The 25,462-nt window shown below is 44.5% G+C and overlaps 2 protein-coding genes across 3 annotated transcripts in view; both read left to right on the top strand.

Moving 5' to 3' along the window:
* Positions 1-18,941, top strand: part of LOC118311596 (solute carrier family 22 member 23) — a 34,371-nt gene extending 15,430 nt beyond the window's left edge. The window contains exons 4-10 of the mRNA XM_035635617.2: positions 3,764-3,932; positions 5,850-5,977; positions 10,752-10,854; positions 11,665-11,900; positions 12,902-12,934; positions 13,405-13,531; positions 14,262-18,941. Of these exons, the coding sequence (XP_035491510.1) occupies positions 3,764-3,932; positions 5,850-5,977; positions 10,752-10,854; positions 11,665-11,900; positions 12,902-12,934; positions 13,405-13,531; positions 14,262-15,828 (2,363 nt within the window). The 3' untranslated portion in view covers positions 15,829-18,941. The remainder of the gene's footprint in view (positions 1-3,763; positions 3,933-5,849; positions 5,978-10,751; positions 10,855-11,664; positions 11,901-12,901; positions 12,935-13,404; positions 13,532-14,261) is intronic.
* Positions 18,942-20,371: 1,430 nt separating this feature from the next.
* LOC118311598 (tubulin beta-2A chain-like) lies at positions 20,372-24,682 on the top strand. 2 transcript variants are annotated; one of them, XM_035635620.2, is made up of 5 exons: positions 20,372-20,639; positions 21,012-21,120; positions 21,416-21,424; positions 22,437-22,547; positions 23,225-24,682. In XM_035635620.2, exons 1-5 carry the CDS (start codon positions 20,583-20,585, stop codon positions 24,307-24,309), a joined length of 1,371 nt encoding a protein of 456 aa, XP_035491513.1. In that variant the 5' UTR covers positions 20,372-20,582; the 3' UTR covers positions 24,310-24,682. The 2 variants fall into 2 exon arrangements, with proteins under 2 accessions (XP_035491513.1, XP_035491514.1); XM_035635621.2 differs by lacking the exon at positions 21,416-21,424 and having other exon boundaries at positions 20,374-20,639.
* The last annotated feature ends 780 nt before the right edge of the window (positions 24,683-25,462 follow it).

Raw genomic sequence — 25,462 nt, 5'->3', positions numbered from 1 at the left:
CATCTGAGTTTCGGGTTTGTTTTGAGCACTCGACTGTACTTTTGTGTCTCTCATTTGTAGACTCTCTCCAGAATGTTTGACGTGACTGTTGCACGGATGGTAAAAGAGGCTAGTAGAGTCTTTAGTGGGGACCGATTTGAGGCATTGTTTGCAAAGTAAGTTTTTCTGGCCTATATCAGACTTAATGTATGCAATCCATGTCCATGTGAAAGCAGTAGCCATATCTTTTAGGTATGAGTTCCTTGCTTTGTTTTGCTTGTTCAGGGTCTTTTTCCTGTTCAGGAGTAGCCTGTTCTGTGTGGGGTGGAAGAACACGGTGTCATCCAAATGCCAGAAATTACCAATGTCAAGAGTGATTTGTGACATAGCGAAATAAACAATAAAGAATAATTCCAAAATGAAAGATGGTTTTCAATCATCATGCAATACATATATTCACATCACACAACCGTAGCAGTGATTGTATATAAAGTGTAGTTTGTTCCTGCCCCTATGTACCCAGATTCTCAGTGATGCACCATCATATATTATCTTCTCAACACACCAACTCGAAAAAACAAATGAGCGGAGAAGAAGATCTTTCTACATTACCTTTATTGACCTGACATAAGCCTTTCTTCTTGTCAGCAGAACAAGTCTACTCGTGCTCCATCAGGACAATGGCTTCTTGCACCTTAAGGGCAATCTGTCCTTTTCTCAGAGTCTTTCCTGACTAACTGTGGGTTAAACATGGCGATGCACTTGCCCAGAGTGTTTGATTTCTCCTATGGGATCACTATTTTCTACAGAGGATGCAGTTTACCTTGACACAAAATACTCTTCGATCTGCAGTAATTCCAGGCAATGGCCAGGGTTCATTGGTTCCCTAATCAGGGAAATGCTACTTGCTGACAATGCTTCACTGGCCTGTCACTCAAAAGAAGGCACTCCAAACCAGTTTTGCACATGCCTGAAATGAGCTCGTTCTCATCGAGCATTTTCCATCTGTGACCACAGCTTTGAAGATGTGGAGCTTTAACAGTGTATTAATAGAACAACAACAGCGATGGCTCAGCTACCCAGTAAGGTCTGCATGAGCCCCACACAGTCCACCTACATGAAGACAAACCAGAGCTGTTAGCTTACGAGGCACATTATTATGTTGAAGCAAACATGAAGTCTGGAAAATGTGTGGAAAATTGGGTCTGGACATCTTACATGCAGCCCCTCCGGAAAAGTTCAGGAAAATGTCTGGACTTCAGTGCATGTCTGACAGCAGCTTTGGACTAGTCCTGAATAAGTTTGCATATAAATGCAGATGCTTCTCTACAGCAAATAGGGCCTAACTGGTTTGAAGAGTATGAAAAAGATGATTCATATGATTAGACCTTCAAAGTCTCCAGATCTCAAACAGATTAAAAACCCATGGGAGATTCTGGAGTGATGTGTTAAGGCGTCATCATGTTTTAACCGAAGTGCTTGTTGGATGGTCGAACAGCACTTGAAACCCCACACCTTAATAACGCCAACAATTTTTTCTAACGTTCCAGAACTCTGTGCTGACTGATGGCTTTTTCAATAAATGCGGATGCTGTGGTAGTAATGGCTTCAACATTTAAAGTGATCTGCCAGCCTCCAGAGCAAGTCCACCTCATCCATGGGGTAAAACGGTGTGAGGAGAATCGTGAACACAGCTGAGTGATGAATATTGTAATACAGCTGCTCTCTGCTTTGACCCTTGACACTTACTTATTTGCCTATATGCAGGTAAATCACAATTTTGTCATTAAAGTAAATCATAGCAAACAAACCTTTTTGTTATCTTTCAGAGTAGAGAAATCTTTATTTAGTTGTGCTTAGATTGAGTAGCCAGGATTAAGCAGTGAAATCATGGCATGTGGCCTTAAGGACTTCATGTGACCAGTCATGACATTAGCCTGTGGGTGCAGGGAGCGGTTGTACTTGGTGCCTTTGGTGGGCATCTCACTTTTTTAAAACAATGGTTCTCCTTGACTGAGCTGTGTTCTTGACAGTATAGCTTTTGAGCAACTGTGGCATGTGCCAGAGTGCGTGCTTCGTATTCCTGTTTTGCCAGAATCAGCAAACCAGCCTAAGCTTCTTTGGGGGATTATCATTACTATTAATTGGCTATTGGCTTGATCGTTTATTATGTCATTTCAACACCCTATATAGTAAATGCAATTAAATGTGTGTTTTCAATAGCTAGTACAACAGTTGTTTTGTCAGCCAAGAGACCCTTGATCGGCATCTTTGGTAAGCTTCGAGTCTGTGGTATCAGATAAGTTATTGGTAGGTTTATGTCTGCAGGACACGGGCTGTAGCAAGGCATTTTGGGAATGCTGATCTAGTGGGTTGTGGAGGATTAGGGTCACCAGAAGTAAGGAGCTCAGGCTTCCTTTCATTTCCATAGCCTCTTGTACTCATTCTGAAGTTCAATCTAGAAAACACGCCATACAGTGCACATCCTTGCTGTCATATTAATGGATAGCATAATATACTGTTGATTGTACTGCTATATGACTGCATCCTGTACGGTGTGAGAGCATTTTCCATAGCCCACCATGGGATATCCTTTTTCCCAGTCACAATGCATTGGCCTGTTCAGAGCACATGATGTCTTATACAAAACTGAAAAATTCAAATCCCATGTATTCCATAACTGGTGAACCGCTGCTTCTCTCCCAGCATCACACAGAGTCTCGAGGTTAGTTGGTTCACACTCAGCAGGTCTTGCACCCATCGCCCTGCTCTCCACTCATTGGCTCTGTCATTCCAGCTGCGATAGTGTCTGTGAACAGAGAGCATTATTCATGTCCTCAGAAGGGGGCAAGTCCTAATTGAAATTCCTGTCTTTTCTACTGGAATGAAGCGGGGCCGCTGACACCCACTGTATTATGCTGGCCCTGTCACCTTGGAAGGCCCATCTGGAGACTGTTCGCATTCCTGGGAAGCAGACAAGAGCCATTAGGGAAAAGAAATTGTGATGTATAACAAACAGGGTTGAATGGAGTAGGACAAAAGGTTTTGGGCGGAGCGAGAAACGCAGCATTACAGTAGTTTTCACTCTCTGTGGTTTGATGTGAAGCCATCCACTACACTGCAGTAACTAAAGGGCTGGACTGTCTGTGGTTGCTGGCTGCCAGTGTGGGGTGCATGCTAATGACTGAGTGAATGACTCGGTGCCATTCTGATAAAGGAGAAACGAGTACAAGGAACCTCTTTCTACTTGGTTCACTCTCACAGCGGCCTACTGTCTTGGTCCGTCTACTGTTTCTGAACAACAACTGTACGTGGATTTGTCCCCTGTATTTACATGAAGTGCTGCTCTGAAAGTGACCTATATTTCCTACTGACACTATGGCATATTTTTTTTATCAATTAATCATTTTGTCTCTTAAATTAAGAAAGTTTGTTTCTCTGTGTCAAAAGTCACAGTATCAATACAACAGTAGTCATACTTTTCTATGGCCTGCCAATTACTGTAAGTCTGTGTTGCATCACAACAACATAAACCTCTCTTCCTGAGAATCGTCATGTTCGGGCCTGCCTCGACTAAATGAGGTTGCGGCCCGTTTCTGTCGGCACAGGGACAAGTAAAATTGTTCAAATCCAGTGCTTTCCTTGCATATTTACTCCTGGTGTCATATTGACTAGAAATCATGGAAATGTGGCATTTGGCCAGTTGTCAGTTTGCCCCCTTACAGAAAACTTGATAGAAACATTAACTCTCTCTTTCTGTGTGTCTCTTTGCTTCCTCTGCCAGGGATTGAGCTGTGCCTGCCAGGATGGCGTTTCTCCATGACCATGGTGGCCAGTTTTGTGGTCTTGGGTGGTCAGCTGCTGATGCCCGGGGTGGCGTACCTCTGTCGCGACTGGCAGGTACTTCAGGCTTTTATCATCTGCCCCCTGCTGCTGATGCTGTCCTACATCTGGTAAGGAAAAGACCTGAGCGTCTCTTGCACTCTGGCGATTGTTGTATGTTTTTGTTAATCTGTCGAAGTTTAAAAGGTCTTTTTGAATCCCACAAAATACCTTTCTACGGTGGAAATATGTAGTTCCCTCTGCAATACAAATCTGCGTGAGGTACATATTGAGCGTGATTTATTTTTATAGTGTAAATCTGGCATCAACCTTAATAAGCCAAAGATGCGTTTGCCTGTCATAACCCGGCTCATGGGCAATGACAAAAACGGAGAAAGGACACAGAACTCGGACAAAATTAAGCTATTTATTATAGCAAATGTAAATGAACAAGAGTAACAATGATATGAGGCATGTAAGTCAGTGGCATCAGATGTGCATGGTATAAAGAAAGAGGTGGAGAGAGTCTTTTCCTACAAGGACATTTTCCAGCAGGGAATTCCCTGCCAAATTGAACGTAACGTCTTTCAGTGACCCCATTTGCTGTGACCTCTACTGTGCATGCAGAAAGCTCAGGCAATAAATACTCTTGCTTTCACCTTCATTTATTCTGTAGCGACGCGCTGCGCTCCACGGCACTGCTGAAAGTCAGCAGAAAAAAAATAGATTTTATCTCACTGTATCACAGACCTTGGCTTTCTTCCCTGGTGTACCTGAAGTTCAATTGGGGGGGTTCCACTCCAAAGCACGCCAAAGCCCTGATTTGATCAAACAGAAATATTGGTGATATACTGCACTTCAATCAGTGTGTGACACAGAGAGCAGAACTAATGGGGGGATTCTACAGAGGTGGGATGATCCCGTGTGTGAGTAGGAAACCTCAGGCATCCAACAGTCAGTGCATTTTCTTTTCTTGAAAAAAAAAAAGAGATTTAGAATGAAAATATTTGGCTGTTTTCAAATTTCAAAGTGTCCTCGGATCTCCTGTAATCAAACTGAACTGTGTCACCACAAAGAGATGCTGTGTCTTGCTGTGGCATCACAGTCCTGTTTAGAGAGGAGCACAATGTGGACACATTTGACACAAATGACCCAAACCAGCAAAACTAGAACTAGAACACTTCCACACGGATCCAGTGGACTGGTGGAAAACCAGCTAACACGAATGAAAAAACGCAGCAGTAGATTGTCCGAGGTATGGACCCACGTTGACCATCTTGATTAAACTAGACAATCTTTATTGGCACAAAGTGGACTCATTGCTGATTAAGGTAACTGACTCTGCAAATACTATAACTGAAGAGTTCAACAGTGCATTCAATCCAAGGTTGCTGATTGTGGAAAATGGCACCGACCAGGGCGACTTCATGAAACCTGTAATTTGACTTGGTAGACATCTGTTCTCGAGAAATTCAACCATCTGAGACCTGTCTGAAACATAGCTCATATAACTACCAGACGATTAAGCACAGCTAATGAAATCAGATACAGGTATAACAATGGCAGGCGGTCATGTGATTGCGTGTTGTTCCCACTCTAGAGACATTGGCTTTAGCTAATTAGAGACCCTGCAAATGGTGTGTTAGGGTTTACGTGTGAGACCGCAGTGGAATGATTTCTACGAGAGTACTAGGGCCAGGCATCAGAAGAAAAGAAGACAGGAGGAAGATTTTTTTAATCTTGCATTTCAGCTTTATTCTCAACATTTCGACTTTATTCTCGAAAATGTTCAATAAATAAATAAATATCTTCCCCCTCATTTTTCCCCTTACGCCTGGCCCGTATACTCTTCCGTAGATTTCTCACAATTTGAAATGCTTAGACTTTTATTTTTTTGCATTTAAATGGAAATGTGATGAATTGTTGCTGGTTGACAATAATAACACTAACCCTCTTCAGCATTCTTAAAAATGAGGATTCATTTCGTTCCGACAAATTTTCATGCCGTATTAACTTCTAACGAAGGACTTCCCCCGTCTTTTTGACAGGATCTTCCCTGAGTCCCTGCGTTGGTTGCTGGCCACTCAGCAGTACGGCCGCTCCAAGTGGATCATGGGGCACATAGCAGAGAAAAACCGAGTGAACATGGAGCTTGACACAGATAATATTCTCACAGGTAACGTACTTGCTAAACACTGTTTTCTTTTCAGAAATCAGCATTGCTACATTTATGATTATGATTGTATCTTCTATATTCGCTATATATATATTTTTTTTTTAAATTGTGTAGAGGTATCCCCAGCCGTGCTTTCCTAAGTTAGCCAGATTGACAAGGTTATATCCATTTCCTGTCTTGTTACCATGGTAACATGCCACCAGTGGGTGGTGAACATTACATTACATGACACTCTCGAATGTTCATTAATTTAATTAAGGCCCGGGTGGGTGGACATGAGCTGACACGTGGTGTACAGACGGCAGATGGACGCAGGTCAGGCACTTTAAACCCGGGGGTTAAGTGTTTATACCTGTGTTCAGAGGACCTGCCAAGAGGCAAAGAGCAGAGGCTGCTGTGTTATTGTCAAATGTTATAGCACATGTGCTATATGTGTTTATTATGTTTAACAGTGCTATCTGGTGTGTTTAATGTTTTCTGTTTTGGGCCTGCCATTGCTTACCGTAATGAAAAGCAATGGAGGAGCGATGTTGCATACCCTGAGTGTGTGTTGTTTATTGTATACTACTGCTACTAAAAACTGTATACACTATATATTCTATATGTACCCCCCCCCCCCCACACACACACACTGTCATAATGACCTTACATGTATTTACACAACATAAAGGATCGCTTGCTTCATTGTAGAGCTGTGTGCAGCGCTCTTTGCCCCGCGGTGGCTTGCTCTCTTTCTCTCTCTCTCGCACAAACAAAGTCAGTCAGACTGACCGTCTGCAGCACCGATGTAGACCCATGTCTACACAAATACCTACATATATTAATATGTTTGTACTGTATTTATGTGACAAGCGCACAATTCTCAGCAGCAGGCAGAACTCGGTGTAATGTGTGCATGTGTCTTCCCCCGCCCCGTATCGCTCAGCTCCCGAAGTTAAAGGGCCCATATTATGCCCCCTTTTACACAAGTTACATTGGTTTTCAGGTGTGTGAACTACATGTCTTTGCCAGTCCATGTCAAAACACCTCAAGGATCAAGCCACACAGCCCCCTCCTCTTTCTGTATAAACAGCCCTGTGAGACTACGGTCGATTCCAGTACTTTCCTGCTCACTCCTCGCCCCCCCTCCCTTCGTGTTCCGCAAAGCTCTTCCTCGCTCCTCCTCGCTCCTCCCCGGGTCTGCTGCCATGACAACAGTCGCACGTAACAAGGCAGAAACACGACGTAGAGACCCGGGAGGCCCAGCGAACACGTTCTCGCCGGGAGCCGCGACCGACCGCCGGCAGCCGCAAGCCGGGAGCCGCGACCGACCGGCCATAATATGACCCCTTTAAGCATCTGGGGAAACCCATTTTCAAGTTTGGTGAATATCTGTCCAGGCGTTTTTTTTTCTTTCAGTTATTTTGTCCACACAAGCACACACACGGACAGAGGTGAAAACAATATCCAGCTCCCGGCTATGGCGGCAAGCAAGGTAGTAATTATCACAGAAAAAGGAAGCTCTCAGTCGCTCTGTCAGTTGGATGCCAGAGAGGCCCGAACTGAAGTAAAGGAAAAAGTGACGGGAGGCGTGACACTGGGAGTGTATGTGGCTTTATGCAAACCGTGATATGTATTAGTTTGTTTGAAGGGTAAACAGACAGGTAATGGCCCAAACGCAAATATTCATGTAGACTAAGGGTGTGTACACCCTGTCCTTTTTTTTGTCTCCGCTAATAAAAAACCTGTGGATAGTGACTGCAGAGCTTTCTGTGAGTGCCAGCTGCCGACCACACAGCTGAATACTACTATGACTACTATTTTTGATGTGTAGTATTGATTAACAAGTTGCAATTGGCAATGTGGGTACATTTCACAACCATGACCCTCTGCCTCAGAGTGTGTGGTGTGTGTGTGTGTGTGTGTGAAGCTGACAGTCATCCTCAGAGTTTGACAAATATTAGCAGAATGATTGATGATGAAAACCATTGATACTTTGCGTTGATTGCACGGACAGGGAACGTCCTCGTTAGTCGGGCTATTTAGGAAAACCTGGATGGCAACCTGATTATGCAGCAGTCTGAGCTTTAAAAGGTCCACTGGAATTACTTTTTCATATACATCACAGGCATTTATGGCCTTAATGAATGATTGGTTAAGTGAATTATCTTAATTGCACTTTTTTTTTAATAGCAGAGCCAGGATGCATTGCAAACAGGCACACTAAATCAAGCAACACTGTCACGGTTCAGGCAAACTGTCATATGTGGCAAATGTAGCTGAGCCTCTTCGTCACACTGTAAGTTTAGAGTTTAAAATGTCCTTAAAACATTCATGAATAAGTATGTAAAATATTGTCCGATGCCCCAAATGATTATTTAAATATAAATGATCAGGTATGTGTGTTTTTAAATCTCATACACTTTATCCAAGGTGTACATTTTAGGTTATTCTGCCATTGATTTATTTTCTGTGTAGTATATCGATAGAAAAGTGTAGTGGAAATCAACTCCGACAGGCTTCTTAAAGATGAGAATTGTTAGTGAGTTCAAACTGAAAATGAATAACTCTTAATGTGGCATCTCTCATTACAGTGACGGAGTTGATAGCTAAATGAAAAAGATATCAATAAGATGTAATGATTCTTTAGCCTCTGATCAGTCAATCAATAGTTAAATGCACAATAACTCTCTTTATAATTGTCTACATGTTAATAACCACATAGGTAAACTCTTTATTAAATTACTGGATCAAGATCAGTGTATATGATAGAGTTAGAATGTGCCAGAGGCCAAAATATTTGGACTTTTACAGCCAATTAGTTTTTCTCCAGTGAAGCATGACCTTAAACCCCTGACCTGACTACTTTTTACCACTGACTGGCTTCTTCATAGAAAAAAAGATCTAAGTGATGGGGGGGGGGGGGGGGGGGGGGGGGAGTAGCTGCCCTATAAAGGGGCCAACGGTGTGTACATATACATACAGTGGCCCACAGGCATACAGGCACAAATCCCAGTTGGCCGCTAGATTGTTGAGGCCCTGTCAGTCTTTTTAGTGGCCCGCTCTGAGTGCATGTGTGCATGACAGCCTGCGTGGCCTGTCACGATAACTCCTTTTTCTGGATGATATATTGTCACAGAAATGATTGCGATAAAAAAGGTTATTGTAATTTTAAGACCATTTTTGCTACTGCCACTGATGGAAGCTGTGCGTCCGGCTGGAATGGTGCTGACATTCCTTCTAATGTTAACAAACACACACGGGAACTCACAGGCTATTATCAAGGTCAATAAAAAGGGTCAAATTCACGTTCGTATATGGCACAGTAACGTTTTTATCACACACGATTGTCTGGTTCTTTTAGTAGAAATAAGGAAGTGGTCTGTTAACGTAAATGATTTATTTGTCATAAAGCAAAGCTACCGAGGATTCGCCCCTTCATCTGCATCCACACCAAAATTTGCGCTACCTAATAAACCAACGAAGACACTGGTGAAATCATAACCTCCTGGGCGGAGGTGATAATACAAAAGTATCGTGCGGCAGACCCACTCAATGGGAAACTGACAGCACTTTTTTTGTGCTCAGAGATTGTGCTGATGCAGCGTTGAGGAAAGTACACCGCCGTAGACATTAATCTTTCCCCTCTTGTCTTCATTGTAACTGTCCCCAACCCTTACAGCAATTCTTGCAACTCTGCAGCACTAAATGTAATGTGGGACTCCGAATGTAGCTTTGTAGAGGAGGAGTTGAGGAATATCTTCAAGCACTGAGACATGACAAAACGAATGTGTAACCATTGATCGGATCATCTGGGGGAATCGAGCGAATCTACAGCGGGTCGGGAGAGTCTTAGTCAGAGGCTTGTAGTTCACAACAGAAACCCTGAGTAATACAGTCGAGAAATAACCTTGAGGCGGTGGTGTGAAATGCTGTCACATGACTGAGTCAACAAGGACGTACGGTACAACAACGCGGAGGTTTGTTTCTGTGGCAACCTGCGCGCTGATACCAAAACAACCAGCGTGTGCAGCAGCGCCGCATATCAGCGGCAGCAGCTCGGGGGTGTCGCCCTGTCAGGGACTGTCCCACTTCTACCGCGAGCGTTGTCATACCTGTCTCACCAGGCAGCGGAAGGGATTACACGTGCTCATTAGATATACATGAGGAATATTCTGTGCTTGCAGTAAACCCCCGGTGGGCATTCTTGTCTTTTTTTAATACAAGATATATTGGAATCTGTGTCGACAGTTGGCAGACGAGGGACGGGGAATTAGAGTATTTCATAGATATTCACACATTTTTCTTTCCCTTTTTCTTTTGTTGTATTTGATTTATCACAGAAATTTCAGTCACTGAACATATTGGCAGATATGCATTTAGTGATGTATATGGTGATATAATATGTATAAAATATATTTTTTTTATTTGCACACATACTGAAATAAAAAAAACGCAGTTTTGAGACCTTATTTAGTCCTATAAAGCAGTTGAAGGGCTCTGAATACTTTCCTAAAGCTCCATATACTTTATATATTGTGGGTAAAAATATGTACAGATGTAATTATATGTAGTGAATCTTCAATGTAGGAATAATAAAGACCCCAAATCACTTTGAATGTCTCAATGAAGTGGATAATTGTCCATTAGCCAGACTATTTCTCGCCTCAACCTAACAAAATAACTAGAAACAAGTGCTAAGAAACGTTTACATTGATGTCAGACTCAAAAGTCACGAACTGTACTGTATGCGCCAGGCTCTGAAAGGTATCTGTTTGCTTCTCTTTCTCCCTAGAACTGCAGAGATCTCTTCAAAAGAAACCCAAAAAGACATGCATTGTGAAAATGGTCAGGACGAGAAACCTGTGGAAGAATATTGTCGTGCTCTGCGTCAACTCGTGAGTATCGGTTCAGTTTGTGTGTCAAGGTGCGAATGTGTGATAGAAGATAAGAGAGAGAGAGAGAGAGAGAGAGAGAGAGAGAGAGAGAGAATAAAAGGAAATGTGTGTGTGCATGCGTGTACAGTATGTGTGTGGAGGGCGAGGCAGTGCCAGTCAGACGCGCCCTCTGGTACGGTTAAGATGCCACCATTAACCTGGAGGCTCGATACGGCATTGATCAGTGGCTCGCGATGCTTTTGCCCTTTCACATTCGCGCTGCTCCCTCTCCTCATCTCCAGGGGGACCTCTGCTCTCGTCTCACCTCTCCTCCTCCCTGTCTCCGGCAGCGGCCCCAGCTCCGGCTGTCCCTGACTCCCGAATCAGCATCAATTTTACATGAGCTGCGTCCTTATGAAACATTAGACAGCCAGGAGAAGAGGGCCCGAGTGTTTGCTTGCGTTTGTGTGCGTGTGTGTGTGTGTGTGTGTACGTACTCATTAAGTTTGTGCTTTCTGTGTCAGTAAGACAGTGTTTACATATGCGCAGTTTTTTGAGATGGGTCAAACATATTATCCGTCTTTCTCTTCTCCGCCCAAACTCTTCATCTTTTACACTTGCTTGTCACTATGGCCTCTGTTCTTTATACCTACTGTCTTTGTGTATATTATTTTATTCATGTAAAATTCACCCTTTCCCTCTTTTCCATAATTCCCACAACATCCTCTTTACAGTATCTACTGATTTAGCCATTGTACTCTCTGATATTTCCTTTCTGATCGTTCTGTTTTTCACCTCCTTACGTCTCCCTCTGTATGTTCTTTCACGCAGGCTAACGGGCTATGGGATCCACCACTGCTTCGCTCGCAGCATGATGGACCCCGAAGCCCAGGAAACCACCATGTTCCATAACTTCTATGCAGACTATTACACCATGGCAGGCATTGCGGTGGCGTCCTGCATGGCGCTGTGCCCGGCAGTGGGTCTGATGGGCCGGCGCGGTGGCCTCCTCATGTTCATGATCATCACGGCCCTGGCATCGCTGCTGCAGCTGGGCTTGCTCAATTGTGAGTATAGTTTACGTCACTCGTACATGTGTAGTGTAATAGTCAATAACGTAAAATCGAAAAGTGCTCTCAATCCTGAAGAGTTCAAATTAGAAGACGAAAAATTCTCCAGTTCAACACGGTTGCATTAAAGTAACGGTTCGATTTTGGGATATGGGCTTATTTGCTTTCTTGTTGAAAGTTATACGAGAGGATCAATACCACTTTCATGTCTCTATGCTAAATATAAAGCTAGTGCCAGTAGGCGGTTTGCTTTGCATAAAGACTGGGAGCAAAGGGGGAAACGGCTAGCCGGGGTCAAGAAGCTCCTCATAAAACCACAATTAGCTGTTTTTACAGCTGTACTGTACTTTACTGTATTTTTATTGATAAAACAAGTCAGCTATGTAAATATGTCAAATTTAGTGTTGTTTTTAAAATGTATGTTGTCATTATGAAAAGACTGAGCATGCGAGTGAGAAGGGAGGCAGGAAGGGGAAAACAAACATATCCAGGCAGGGACCACATTAGTTTATTCATGGCATTGCCAATAATCTACAAATGGACAAATTTACCGAAAAGCTGAAAATATGTAAATGTGTGTTTTGTTGCAGGTGGTTCAGTCGGCTTTAGTGCAGCGACAATAGCATTTCAGATCCCTGTGTTTCCTGCTGTAAAAGCTTATATTGGTTGTTGTGAGTGGACTCGTGTGAGTCACCGTCAGTTGGTTGTAATGGAGTCGTCAAACACGATGGCAAATGGCTCTTTTTAGTCAATGTGTACCAAAAAGTGCTCCAGACGATCAACATGGTACACAAGTGGGTTTATCCAGTTACATATGAGACGGACTTAATGTTTAACTCAAGTCAACACATCAAGGTTACGCTCAGGTTCCGTGTTTCCAGTTGACATGTTGTTTTTTTTCTCTCTCTGTGTTCAATTCATTATCTGACTGCGTATGATTTTATTGCTTTGTGTTTCTAACTGATACATATGTGTTGATCCCTTTGATTCACCTGCAGTGCTGGGGAAGTACAGTGGCCATCTGAATATAGGTAGGATCCTCCTTTCACTTCCATTCTCAAGTCTTGTGTTTGCTGATAAAGTCCGAGTTGGGTAGATAAGCTGATTAAAAAATGTATTACTCTTTCTTAGAAGTCCCCCTCCTCTCACACACACACACACACACACACAATCATATTTATCAGCTTCAGCTTCACATTCTTTCAGTGTGAATTGAATCATCTTACACTGTGACTCTTATCACATCACTTAGGCTGCTTCACTCATGTTGATGAGATTTTAGAGAATGTGCTGCATGCAGATGTGCCGCAGTATTTCATTAGGCCCGTAGGGTCCTTGATGTGATTATGCGGAGGGTTTTCACTGATTTATCCACATTTTCTGAATATTAATAATATAATATAATTCCTTTGATTTCTTTGCTTCCCTAAATTATTGATTTTAACCATTTGAAATGAGTCTGAATTGTCGTGCGTGTGCGTGTGTTCTGCTTTGTCTGCAGATGATAGCTCAGGTACGCTGAATAAGAACTTCTCCATCGCCTTCTCCATTATTGGGATGTTCTCCTCCCACGCAGTCAGCAACCTGAGCATCTTCTTCTGTGCTGAGATCACACCCACTGTGATCAGGTAAACCCACCGAAGCACCCCGACTGTAGCATCATGGGAATCCTTTTTTTTTAACTCATATCAAGAGTAAATTCACCATTGGTTTTTGTTGTTGTTGTTGTTTTTCAAGCATTGCACGTGCTTTATCATCAAGACTTTAGATGATCAGTGCACAATGTGAGCATGTTTGCGCAAAGTTTGTCTTTGTCTGACTAACATACAGTATAAATCAGGTATTGCACTGGTTGGTTTTCAGAACATAACATGCCCCGACAGATGGATCAGGTGCCGCAACTCTTGTCAAAGCAGGATGTGAAATCACCGAGCTGCTGGAAACAACAGACTCGACACAGTTCAGTGTCAAATGTAATCCACATCTCGTACAAATTAGCCAGCCCCTCTGAGAATATATGACACAGCACTGGATGTTCATTATCTGGGGGTTATGTAAGGGGTGTTGTTCTGGTGACGGTGCTCGGAGGGCGCCGGTCGGTGGTGAACGTAGGCAATGGCAGGAGAGGAGCGAGACTGGATGGTTGCACTGCAGCACTCTCTGCTGCTGTGTGATGAAAATGGCCCGGACACATCACCAGAAGCACACAGCAAAAATTGAGAGCTTCCCTAAAAATATTAGACGATACTTCTGCCATTTTAGGTGGTCTATATGTTCGTGAGGGTTTTTTTCATAGGTATGTGTGATTGTAAATCCTAAATTGTCCCAGGTGACAGCGTTCTCTGTCTCTCCTCACAGGGGTGGCGGTCTGGGCCTGGTCCTGGCCAGCGCCGGCTTCGGCATGCTGACTGCGCCCATCATGGAGCTGCACAATCAGAAGGGCTATTTCCTTCACCACATTATCTTCGCCTGCTGCACTCTTATCTGCATCATCTGCATTCTCCTGCTGCCAGAGACTCGCTACCAGCCCCTCCCCGAGACCCTGGCCGACGGCGAGAGCTACACTCGTCAGCCTCTCCTCCCGCCGAGGAAACCTGGAGAACAGCGCCTCCTGCTGGCCCAGTCAGAGAGCAGCAGGGACTACACCAGGGTGCATGACACGCCGCTCCACGAGGCGGCCGCCACTGCAGTGTCCACCATGGACTCCACCGCCTCCTCGGCCGTTGATTTGACCGCACCGTCGGTCGGAGACATGTCCGCTCCCACATTCATGGCGGTGCACCCCAGCAAGCATGAGCATAAAGACCCCAACGGCCGGTCGGTTTCATCTTCATCCACCACCCCCATCACAGCACTGGGTAAAGAAGGCATCATACTTGCCAGCAAAGAGCACCTGCTGTCTTCCACTCCTCTACACAAAGCCCCCTGCATCACAGACCCACTTTTACCCGATGCCGAAGAACCTCCAGTATTAGTTCAGGATTCTGTCGAGCCCTCGAAGGATTCCGTCAATCTGCAGATGAACGAGACTGGTCCCTCCATTCCTGAGGATTCGGCTGCCACCACCGCCCCATCACCGGACTCTTCCACCCCTCCTGCCCCTCAAACTGTGCCCGCCTCCTTAATGATCTGCACCACTCCCATCATCGAGCCCCCGCCGAGCTCCGTGTTAGAATCCCCAAACCCCCTCGTTAATGACATCGACAATATCGCCGTGGAATTTGACCAAACTTTGCCGGAGGACGCTCGTGCCACTCTAGCTCCCGCTGCTAGTCTCCCCCGTGACTCCCCTACTCCATCTATGCATGACAGTCTCCCTCCCTCCCCTGCTCCCTCTCCTGTTCCTGTGACAGACTGTAACATTTCCACTGACCCTTCACCCTCCATTAGCACACACTCTGACATTCCCATCCAGTTAAAAATAGGAGATGAATCTACATCCCCTCCTTCAACTAGAGACTCCCCCACACTTCCTGTTACAGACTCCCAACCGCCACAGTTAGACTCTACATCTCCCTGTAGTAGTGATGTATTTCCTCATCCCCCTACTCCCCCGATCCTAGTCACCGTTTCCCCTTCACCCACTCCACCTCCACCCCCAGCGGACTCTTCCAATCCCCCAGTCATAGATGCTGTCAACACCGCCGCGCCGCCTGCTACCATCCTCCCCGTCACAGACATTGTGAACACCACCGCTCCGGACTCAGTCGCTCTGACTGTCACAGACATTGTACCAGATTCCGCTGCTCCCCTCCTCTTAGATTCAGCACCGACTCCCATCACAGATTCGGGCCCCACAGAAGCAACCCCCACCTCCCTGATGGACTGCACCGTCTCCTCCCCCATAGACTCTGGAGTCCTCCTCCCCGTCAGGGACAGTGCCAGCTCAGAAAACCACGCCGTCAACGGCGCAGCGTCGTCGTGATCCGGTGTCGCGACCAGGAAAGGAAGCTTTGTGGCTGCATCGGGAGGCAGCCGCCCACGTCGCGCGATTACCAGAGGGAGGGGAGAGGGGCGAGGACTGTCCTGCTCAGACTTCAGGCATTGAATGAAGACTGTCCCCACCTGGAGCTGAGTGTAAGATGTGTCTTACAAAGTTGTAGGTTTTCTCAATGACCCCCTCCGACCCGCCTCCCCGCAATTAGCCAGTAAATGAGACCACCAAGTGAGAACGTGCCAGAGGCTGGTTCTGTGACAATGTGACAGTATCTTCTGCTCTTTTTTTGAATGTCACTGGAAATCACCAGCCTATAAACTACTTTGATGTAAAATGAATGGGAAATTACAGTCTGTCATTTTAAAGAGACTCACAGCTTCAATCACTGAGATGTGTCATCATGACAAAATTTAATGATGCCAACAAAAAAAAAAATGAAAAAAAAATCCTAATCACTGGTACTTTTGCTCAAATTAAATGTCTGTCTAACGTATTTTTAAAGAAAAACTATCGCCTTACCTGTGAGGACGAGAAAATCTGAATGTTACAGTACTTTTTGCTGTTAAAGAGAAAAACTATCCAAATTGGAGTGATTTTTTTTCTTCTAAACACAATGCCAAAAACTACTCTGACCAAAATGAAATGTAGACATAGTGCCAAAACTAGTCAACTAGTATTGACAAAGTATTTGAAGAAATACTGTTTAGCAGAACCCCTGCCATCGACTGTGTGTGGATTAAAGTTGATCAGATGAACCCAATTTCAAACTTCAGAAATACAAAAATAAGACTCAAATTAATGAAAAACTAAAAAAACTGAAAGCTGCGTCATCATCTGAAGAATTAGATTTGAGAAACAATGAGAATGACCCATATTTTGTCCGTCTGAGGAAACTTTTATTTTTCCAGGTGTTTCAGTCAATGAAATTTATGGTATGCAAATGCTTTTATTTGTAAATGTGATATCGTAAGTGATTGCATAATTAATTGCTGAGCTTGATTGAGTTTTTTGTTTTTTTTCTCAATTCGAAGTATTATTTTGAACAATCTCCCAGGGCGTGCCCTTATTGTACAAGGCTATACTTCCTTCTTACAGTATTTGGGGCACGTTAATTTTTTTGCAGTGGGGAAGAAGCATGAAAACTAATTGTGAACATGTCAGCGAAACAAACTAGCAAACCGTAAGAAAAAAACAGAAACACACAAAAGCTATTTTTGAAATGAAACCCACGGATGACGAAACGACTGATGTGTTTGACAACTGTCGCAGCATCGCTAACATTCAGTGTGTGTTTTTTTCCGATTCATGCTCTGGCATTAATGTAGTTCAAGTGTGTCGGTGCGTTAACACATTCAAAAATGCAATATTTCATACATTAATCAGAATGCAGGTAAAATCCTGATTCGGAGAGGAACCTACTCATGATCTTAAATCGACAGACTCTTGCTTCACCACTTCTTTTCTTCCATGTCCATCTGCGGACGGGATAGTACTGGACAGAACTACAGTACGTGTGTAACTTTGACAGTCGTAGTTGCATACTTACATACATTACAGGTCTGAGAAAGATGTGTGACTATGGCTCGACCACTGTTTACAACAATCCTCATGATAATAATAATGCTAAGTAATAATAATAACAATAATAATTACACTGTACTGTAAAACCTTAGAGCCAACTGAATGATGTCTCGTCATTTCAAATGTGATGAAAAAAAACAACAACCTCTCGCAGTATATATCATGTTACATTCATCCGGGGAGTATTGGTGATCCATTGCGGTGTCATTCAGGAGTCAAACACAACACTAGGCTGAACAGGGGATCATGTTGTTCTCACCTCCAGGTTCACTCATAAAGAACCCTACAGGTACTTCTACTCACCAAAATTGCTTTTATCCAAGTCAGAGGTGCACTGACGAACGGCTGCATTTCCTTTTGGTATGTGAATGACTGGGCTAACCTGCCTGTGGTTTGGGGGGGGGGGGGAGTTTTTTTCTTAAGTGAAGCCTGAATCTAAGTATGAAAGCTCTCTTTTTTTTTTGATCGATTCAGGATGATCTTTTAATAGATCATCAGGTCAACTAACTTCCATTTGGTGATGTGTCTTAACAAACGTTTATGCCATGCTGCTAAGCCTCGAAGCACAATACTCTGCAATCATGTGGTGTCAGATTTGGTGGAGCTTGGCATCTTGACAGTAAGAAGAAGAAGAAGAAGAAGAAAAAAAAAGGGAACATGGAGTGGGCTTTTGAATACAGAAATTACGTGCAGTACAACCACATGCAATCTACTTTGTGGAACAAGGGAGTTTGAACCTGGATTTAATGAGGAATTCTTGGCATCTGCAGCAGAGAGTGGGTTGACTGCAGTGGTCAGTAGCTTCACGTAACTCTCGTCGTCTGTGAGCGTTGTTCTCTCTGTCTCCGTGTGCGTATTGCAGATGTTGAACTGTGTGTCTCCTAAAGCCCATGCAACCCCTGTGTAAAGACATGTCACAGCACAACAACAACACGAACACAAGCAGTCCTCTCCCTGAGGTCTGTTGCTTCCACGGTCACGACTCCCATTGCAGCTGCCCCACAGTGCTGATGGCAGTCACTTCATCGTTCTTAGTAAGCATCTGGTTTGACTTAACTTTGTGAAAGAATCAGTGAAAGCAAAATCCAAAGCAATGCGAGCACCAGCTATGGGGTGGACGGGGCAGACACGCATTGGTGGGAAAACAACAAAAAAAGAAGGGTTATGTCTTTGTAAATAGTCAAATGTGTGGAAACATGGAATCTCCTGGGTCATAATATGGATGATGGACTGATGATTTGTTTTGAATAAGAGTCTCAGAGACATGAAGTCCCCAGTGTACACATTTCAGGTTTCGCTTCTCTCATCCGTGCAACTCAGAATCTCTTGATGGGGAGATTTGAATGAATGTAAAAAAACAACAACAATAACAACAACAACAACAAAAAATGGATTGTACCATTAACAATTTCCAATTGTTTGGTTTCATTTTGTTTTTTTTGTTTTAACGGACATAATGCACTTGTATATAAGCCATACCGGTTGTTAAAATAAACCACTATTTATTGATCAACTGTGAACATCAGTGAGTGTTTTTCTTTATAGCGGCTCCTTCGTGGATTTATTTAAAGTTGATCCCAAGATGGGAAATATTTCAAATATTTTCACTGTTGGCTGGAGGCCTTGTTTCAAAGGAAATTACATTTTTTAAGAAACTAGAAAATAAACAGTCCTTCATCCAACAAGGGTTCTAGCGAAGGCTGAGTCACGAGCCAGGCAGCATGTAGCTCCCCCAGACCCTTATCAGGTGATATGCATCACTAAACAATGCTAATACAATTCTAATAGTCTATAGTCAAGCCAGCACCTCTGTACTTGGGCCATGCGAGCATTCTAATATGTTTTGCAATGCCAATACTATCATGCTTACGTTTTGGGTCATGTTTAGCATATTAGTGTGCTTACATTTTGCGAATTGGCATTTGGTTTACAGATCTATTTAGTCATGAAACAATAGGCAAATTAGAATATTGGCCTGACAATGATGATTAGGAATCATAAAAGCTAGTCCGATTGAATCTGAGGGGAGGAAAAATGAATATGTCAAGACCAGACATCCAGTGGGCCAATCATAAACATGAACCTCATGCTGGCGCTGTAGAGAGAAAAGTCAAAGGATCACCAACGTTATTTTTGGATTCATACTTTGAGGACAATGAATATCTGCTCAAACTCCTTCCGATGCATGCTGAGAGATTTCGTGGATCAAAGCAGTGGACTTGGCATGTCAATTTGAAGATGCCTTCCGTCGAGCCACACTGCTAGCAATGGCTTAAAAGTTTCGGAAACCAACGTTCCTGTTCGTTTGGGGACATTTCTAATTGAGTGGCCCTGTGTCAAAATCCAGATTTTATTTTCCAGTAAACGTGATGGGTGGGGAAAAAATCTGAGGTTTCCTGTTAAATGGTTATTTAGGGAGATTTTCTCCCCATCTGATTTGACGGTCTGAAGACAGAGGGTGTCATATATTCATAACAAGGATTTGTGATTTGTAATATTGGGATGAATCTAACAATAATTTGTCATCACGTTACCATGCTTACAGGGTGCATACAAAACTGAGTTTGATGGAACTCATTTTTGCCCCAGGGCCCCCCAGCGAGTTAATCCGGCCCTGGTCATAGCATTATTCTCTGCATTCACATCTGCATTATACAAACTAAAACATGAACATCACTGAGTACAGCGAGAGTTGAAATGCCTGATATAGATCTCAGCCTCTGTTTTTCTACCTGGTATTCGGAACATTATCCATTATCAGTCATCTATGCTCAATACCCCCACGTGCAGCCTTCAGTATTGCCCTGACGATACATTTTACATTTCCTGACATGGATAAAATGAGGGGGGGGGGCGTTCTGCACAGGACAGGGTGATGTCAGGAGGAGGATGATGCAGCACGATGCACTGGCCCACTGCATCAAACCGGCGCGCTCCTATTGGCTGGCGGGGATACTGGGTGATGCTGCGCCGAGTGCGACGTCATCCGACCAGCCGGCAGCACGTTCATGGATGTCGCCGAATCAACACCCGCCCTGAGAAATGAGTGCAAGTGCTGATTTTGAGAAACGCAGCGGCAAGAGGCTGACGACTGAACACTGGTGAAGTCGAGACAGGACAGGACAGGACAGGACGCTCTCTGCCCGCATCCGCAGCTCACCATGAGGGAAATCGTGCACATCCAGGCCGGGCAGTGTGGGAATCAGATCGGGGCGAAGGTATCGATGTCATCATTCAACTTAGGGGAAGGGGGACATTTTAACTGAGTGTTGTTATCTTAATGCGTAACGTTATTTTTTCCCAGGTTTTGTTTTTTTTGTCATAGATAATTCATAGACTATATTCATTTAAATAACCAGTTTCGCGTCTCTCCGAGGGCTAACAGAAAAATATATCCTTTCCAAAGTTTGAGATGGATGTGTCGTTGCTCATTTATGTGACTGCGGTTCACGGCTGCAGCTCTGGGGCCTCCAGAGCTGCGCGTCGTTTCGTCCTGCGCAAAAAAATAACCTGGCGCAGTCGACCCAGTATTTTGCTGCTAAATGATCCGCACAGTTCCAGTCGATGTGAGTATGTTTGTCACATCCTAGTTCTGGGAAGTGATAAGCGATGAGCACGGCATCGACCCCACCGGCAGTTACCAAGGTGACAGTGACCTGCAGCTGGAGAGGATAAACGTCTACTACAATGAGGCATCAGGTAAAGAGAAATAAAAGTTTGTTTTGAATCAATCAGATGTTTGCATCTAAATATTTTACCATCACATACTACAGCTTTGTTTCCATATCGCCTTGTCCTCGCATTGACCTTAAACCATTACAGAGCTCATTAGAGTACCACAGTGTGTCCATGCCACTAATTTATCTGCAAAGGGAAAGTAGGTCCCACCACCAGTGCAGGGCAAAAATAGGACAGTGAACCTGCTAAAATCTCTCTCTCTCTCTGTCTCTCTGTCTCCCTGTGTCTCTTGCCCTCCCTCTTTCTCTCTCTGTAGGGAGTTCAGGTATCTGCAGTCTCTGTGTAGCCGCCAACCCCCCCCCCGAGCTCAGCACCACGCCTCCGTCTCACCTCAATGTCTGTGTTTTATTGCTGTGGCACGTCGAAGGCCATTCCAGCTGCACCGTGTGTTGTAGCTTGCGGCCACTATTATACATCAGGCAGTCAAACAGTGGCGGGCGAATGGAGACAGCGATCATAAAGCACTGGCTCGGGTGTTTCACCATTTGGACTAAGGCTTTCAGAGAAGGACAATTCAGCGCAGATCTGTGTGTGCCCAGGGTTGAGCTCAGACGTGCATCATCCGCTTTGGCCAAATGAAAAGGCATTCACAGAGAGCCCACATAGGGCTTGACACTGCATATTCACTTTACAGCTGTCCACCCCTATCCTATTTCCCTAGCGGCATGCATTATTGATCCTCTGCTTCCCCGTCGCATGCTGACATCTGTGTCACCTACTGGGATGGCGCTGCGTGTGGATTAAATGAGCAACTCGCGTTGTCAATATCTCCTTAAGAAGAACGTGGAGAAAATAGTTATGTAAGAAAACAACATCGAGGCTTAAGAGGAAGAGGGAAATAAAATGGACAGGGGAAGATCACGTCTTTGTCTGAATGGACTCTGCAGAGCTCAGCGCTTTGAAAGCCCCACTGGTCCCGAACAAGCAGTGCAGCATGCTGCAGCAGTTTTGCTAGAAGGGTCACAGGCGGAGAAGGGTGGAGCAAAGCACAGTGCACGAAACAAACAACAGACAGCACCCCGCCGTCCTCAAATATCCAGCTTAATAGACAGGCTGTGGTGTCCTTTAATCATGAATGCTATTTACCCAAACGATTGCATTAGCCAACAGTATAAATGTCTTTTAAGATCGGTATACTTGATCATTTTTGTCCATGGATCAGTACCAGTACTCTGACATCATGCACACTGAGGCTGTTGATATCTCACTCCACCCTTCCATCCATTACTTCCTCCAAATCCCCCCCCCCCCCTTCCTCTGCTCTCTTTCACCCAAAGGCAGCAAATTTGTCCCCCGAGCCATTCTGGTGGACCTGGAGCCAGGAACCATGGATTCAGTTCGCTCCGGCCCATTTGGACAGCTGTTCAGGCCCGACAACTTTGTCTTTGGTGAGTTGACGATAAATCACGGTTCCACCGCTCATCCAAAAAAACCACTGCACATGCAATAGAATGTGTGTGTGTGTGTGTGTGTGTGTGTGTCGGCAAGTGCTGTCCGATCCAGTGAAGCTCCACCTGCGGAGCACTGCAGACTTCTGTGTGTTCCCCCGCACAACGCTTCTGCAGCCCCTCAGCAATGTGCCATTAGTGTGATACATTGTCCATGTGTAGCTGTGTCAGACTGACACAGCCCTCGTGGTGACTCAGCGGAAAAACCCAAACCCATCTACTTGGAGAAAATGCTGCAGTGCTGGTCACAAATGAAGCTACTGGAGACAGAAAACTGCATCACAGGATGCTACTGGTTTCTCCTCACCAGGAATCACACAAAGAGGATAACTATTTTAAGGCTTTATGAATATATATATATATATATATATATATATATATATATATATATATATATATATATATATGGTTTTAATTAAGATCCACAAATATGTGTACACATGTTAATGTCTGCATGAATTTTATAGCAATGCATCAAATTGTTGTGAAGAGGTGCCACTAAATATCAAAAAGTGTAGATGTGGTGTTAGATCACCAAATGACCATAGTCATTCGGATAAATCCTCTGGGGACCACGCACATGTACGACTGTTTTGTCTTTAAATTTCAACATGCAGGTCAAAGTGGAGCAGGAAATAACTGGGCCAAGGGTCACTACACCGAGGGCGCTGAACTGGTGGACTCGGTCCTGGACGTGGTGAGGAAGGAGTCTGAGAACTGCGACTGCCTGCAGGGCTTTCAGCTCACCCACTCCCTGGGCGGCGGTACGGGCTCAGGGATGGGCACGCTGCTCATCAGCAAGATACGCGAGGAGTACCCCGACCGCATCATGAACACCTTCAGCGTCATGCCTTCCCCGAAGGTGTCCGACACCGTGGTGGAGCCCTACAACGCCACGCTCTCCGTCCACCAGCTGGTGGAAAACACAGATGAGACGTTCAGCATTGACAATGAGGCCCTGTACGATATTTGCTTCCGCACCCTGAAGCTGACCACACCCACCTACGGAGACCTCAACCACCTGGTATCCGCCACCATGAGCGGTGTGACCACCTGCCTCCGCTTCCCCGGCCAACTGAACGCTGACCTCCGTAAGCTGGCTGTCAACATGGTGCCCTTCCCTCGCTTGCATTTCTTCATGCCGGGCTTTGCGCCTCTCACAAGCCGGGGCAGTCAGCAGTATCGCGCCCTCTCCGTGCCAGAGCTCACGCAGCAAATGTTTGATGCCAAGAACATGATGGCGGCCTGTGACCCCCGTCACGGACGCTACCTCACGGTGGCAGCCATCTTCCGCGGCCGTATGTCAATGAAGGAAGTGGATGAGCAGATGCTGAGCGTGCAAAACAAGAACAGCAGCTATTTTGTCGAATGGATTCCGAACAACGTCAAGACCGCTGTCTGCGACATCCCGCCCCGTGGTCTCAAGATGTCCGCCACCTTCATTGGCAACAGCACGGCCATTCAGGAGCTGTTCCGGAGAATCTCCGAGCAGTTCACGGCCATGTTCCGCCGCAAGGCCTTCCTCCACTGGTACACCGGGGAGGGGATGGACGAGATGGAGTTCACAGAGGCCGAGAGCAACATGAACGACCTGGTGTCAGAGTATCAGCAGTACCAGGATGCCACCGCAGATGAGATGGGAGAATATGAGGAGGACGAAATGGAAGAGGAGGAGGAAGTCCGCCACGACGTTCACCACTGATTATAAATCACTGACCTGATATTCTGAGTGAACCCGCCCCTCCAAATTGTAATTTGTTTTTGGACAGTACAGTGAGATCGCAGGAAGCACGCTAAAGATGAAGATGAGCAACGACATATTGAAGTGTGTGGAACGTGATGAAATATAACTGTCAAGCAAAACCTATGCTGCGTCTAGATATGGCTTTTACTGACAAAAGATCATGAGTGATGCTAGAATTCAAACAAATGCAACAATTGTAGTATGAGGTTTTCCCAGTCATGCTTTGCCAGACTCAAAAAAAGAAGTGCGGTCTTGTCCAAAATACAGTTGTGTAGCATTTACTTCAACATGCATCCACTGTAGTCTCTAATAAAACACCCATTCCTGTCAACATGTCGTGTTTTTATTTAAAAGTTGCAGAGGTATGCGCAAATGATAAAAAGCAACCTCTAAAACCTGGAGCAATAGATGAAGTTAAGCAACCAGAATGAACAGATGACTTGGAATAATCTAGCTGGGTTTGAGTTTCATAAAAAGGGTGAATGCCATTGTGATCTACAACTTTATTTTGCAGATCTGCACCAGACTGAAAACACATCCAAGGAACCGGGGAGGAGTCCAGCTACAGTAGAAGATAAATGTGTAGAAAACACCCAGAGAAAGTAACAGGAGACCGAACAGATATGAATCATTCACAATGTCAGAATGAAATGCAAGCTATGACTGTGACAGGATGAAACTTGCTGACATGATGCCTGACAAGACCATTGAACAGTCGTTATCGTTCACACAGTTGGCTTAGAAACTGTCTGCTGAACTAATTAACCATGTTTTTTCGACTTGAAATATGTCTAACGTTCTGGCCACACCCCTGTCAAGGCTGTCGAAGCAAGCATTTTTCAATTACAGAGTTGATGAAAACCATCTGCTTTGACAAGACTGAGGCCCAAAAATGAAAAAGAAAAAACAGAACCAGAGGGAAAGTCATATCACAGCAGACCTTAAAACAAGTAATACTAAAGGAGGGACACGAATAGAAGACGTAAGAGAAAAAACAGAGGCCGGTTAACCCACCTCTAACTTATATGTCACAAATACATATACTAGGTGAAATGAAAAAATGTGCTGCCACGACGAGAATTTGAAAATGCAATTAAATCATTGATGATGT

The sequence above is a fragment of the Scophthalmus maximus genome, chromosome 5, assembly GCF_022379125.1.
Source record: "Scophthalmus maximus strain ysfricsl-2021 chromosome 5, ASM2237912v1, whole genome shotgun sequence".
NCBI classification, from domain to species: Eukaryota; Metazoa; Chordata; class Actinopteri; order Pleuronectiformes; family Scophthalmidae; genus Scophthalmus; species Scophthalmus maximus.
Note: the sequence above shows the minus strand (reverse complement) of the source record. Positions and strands in the feature narration are given on the sequence as shown.

Coding starts and splice junctions, on each gene's coding strand:
- LOC118311598 (XM_035635620.2), top strand. CDS start 20,583: ATGAGGGAAATCGTGCACATCCAGGCCGGGCAGTGTGGGAATCAGATC. Junction 20,640..21,011: donor GGAATCAGATCGGGGCGAAG/GTATCGATGTCA, acceptor GTCACATCCTAG/TTCTGGGAAGTGATAAGCGA. Junction 22,548..23,224: donor GCCCGACAACTTTGTCTTTG/GTGAGTTGACGA, acceptor TTCAACATGCAG/GTCAAAGTGGAGCAGGAAAT.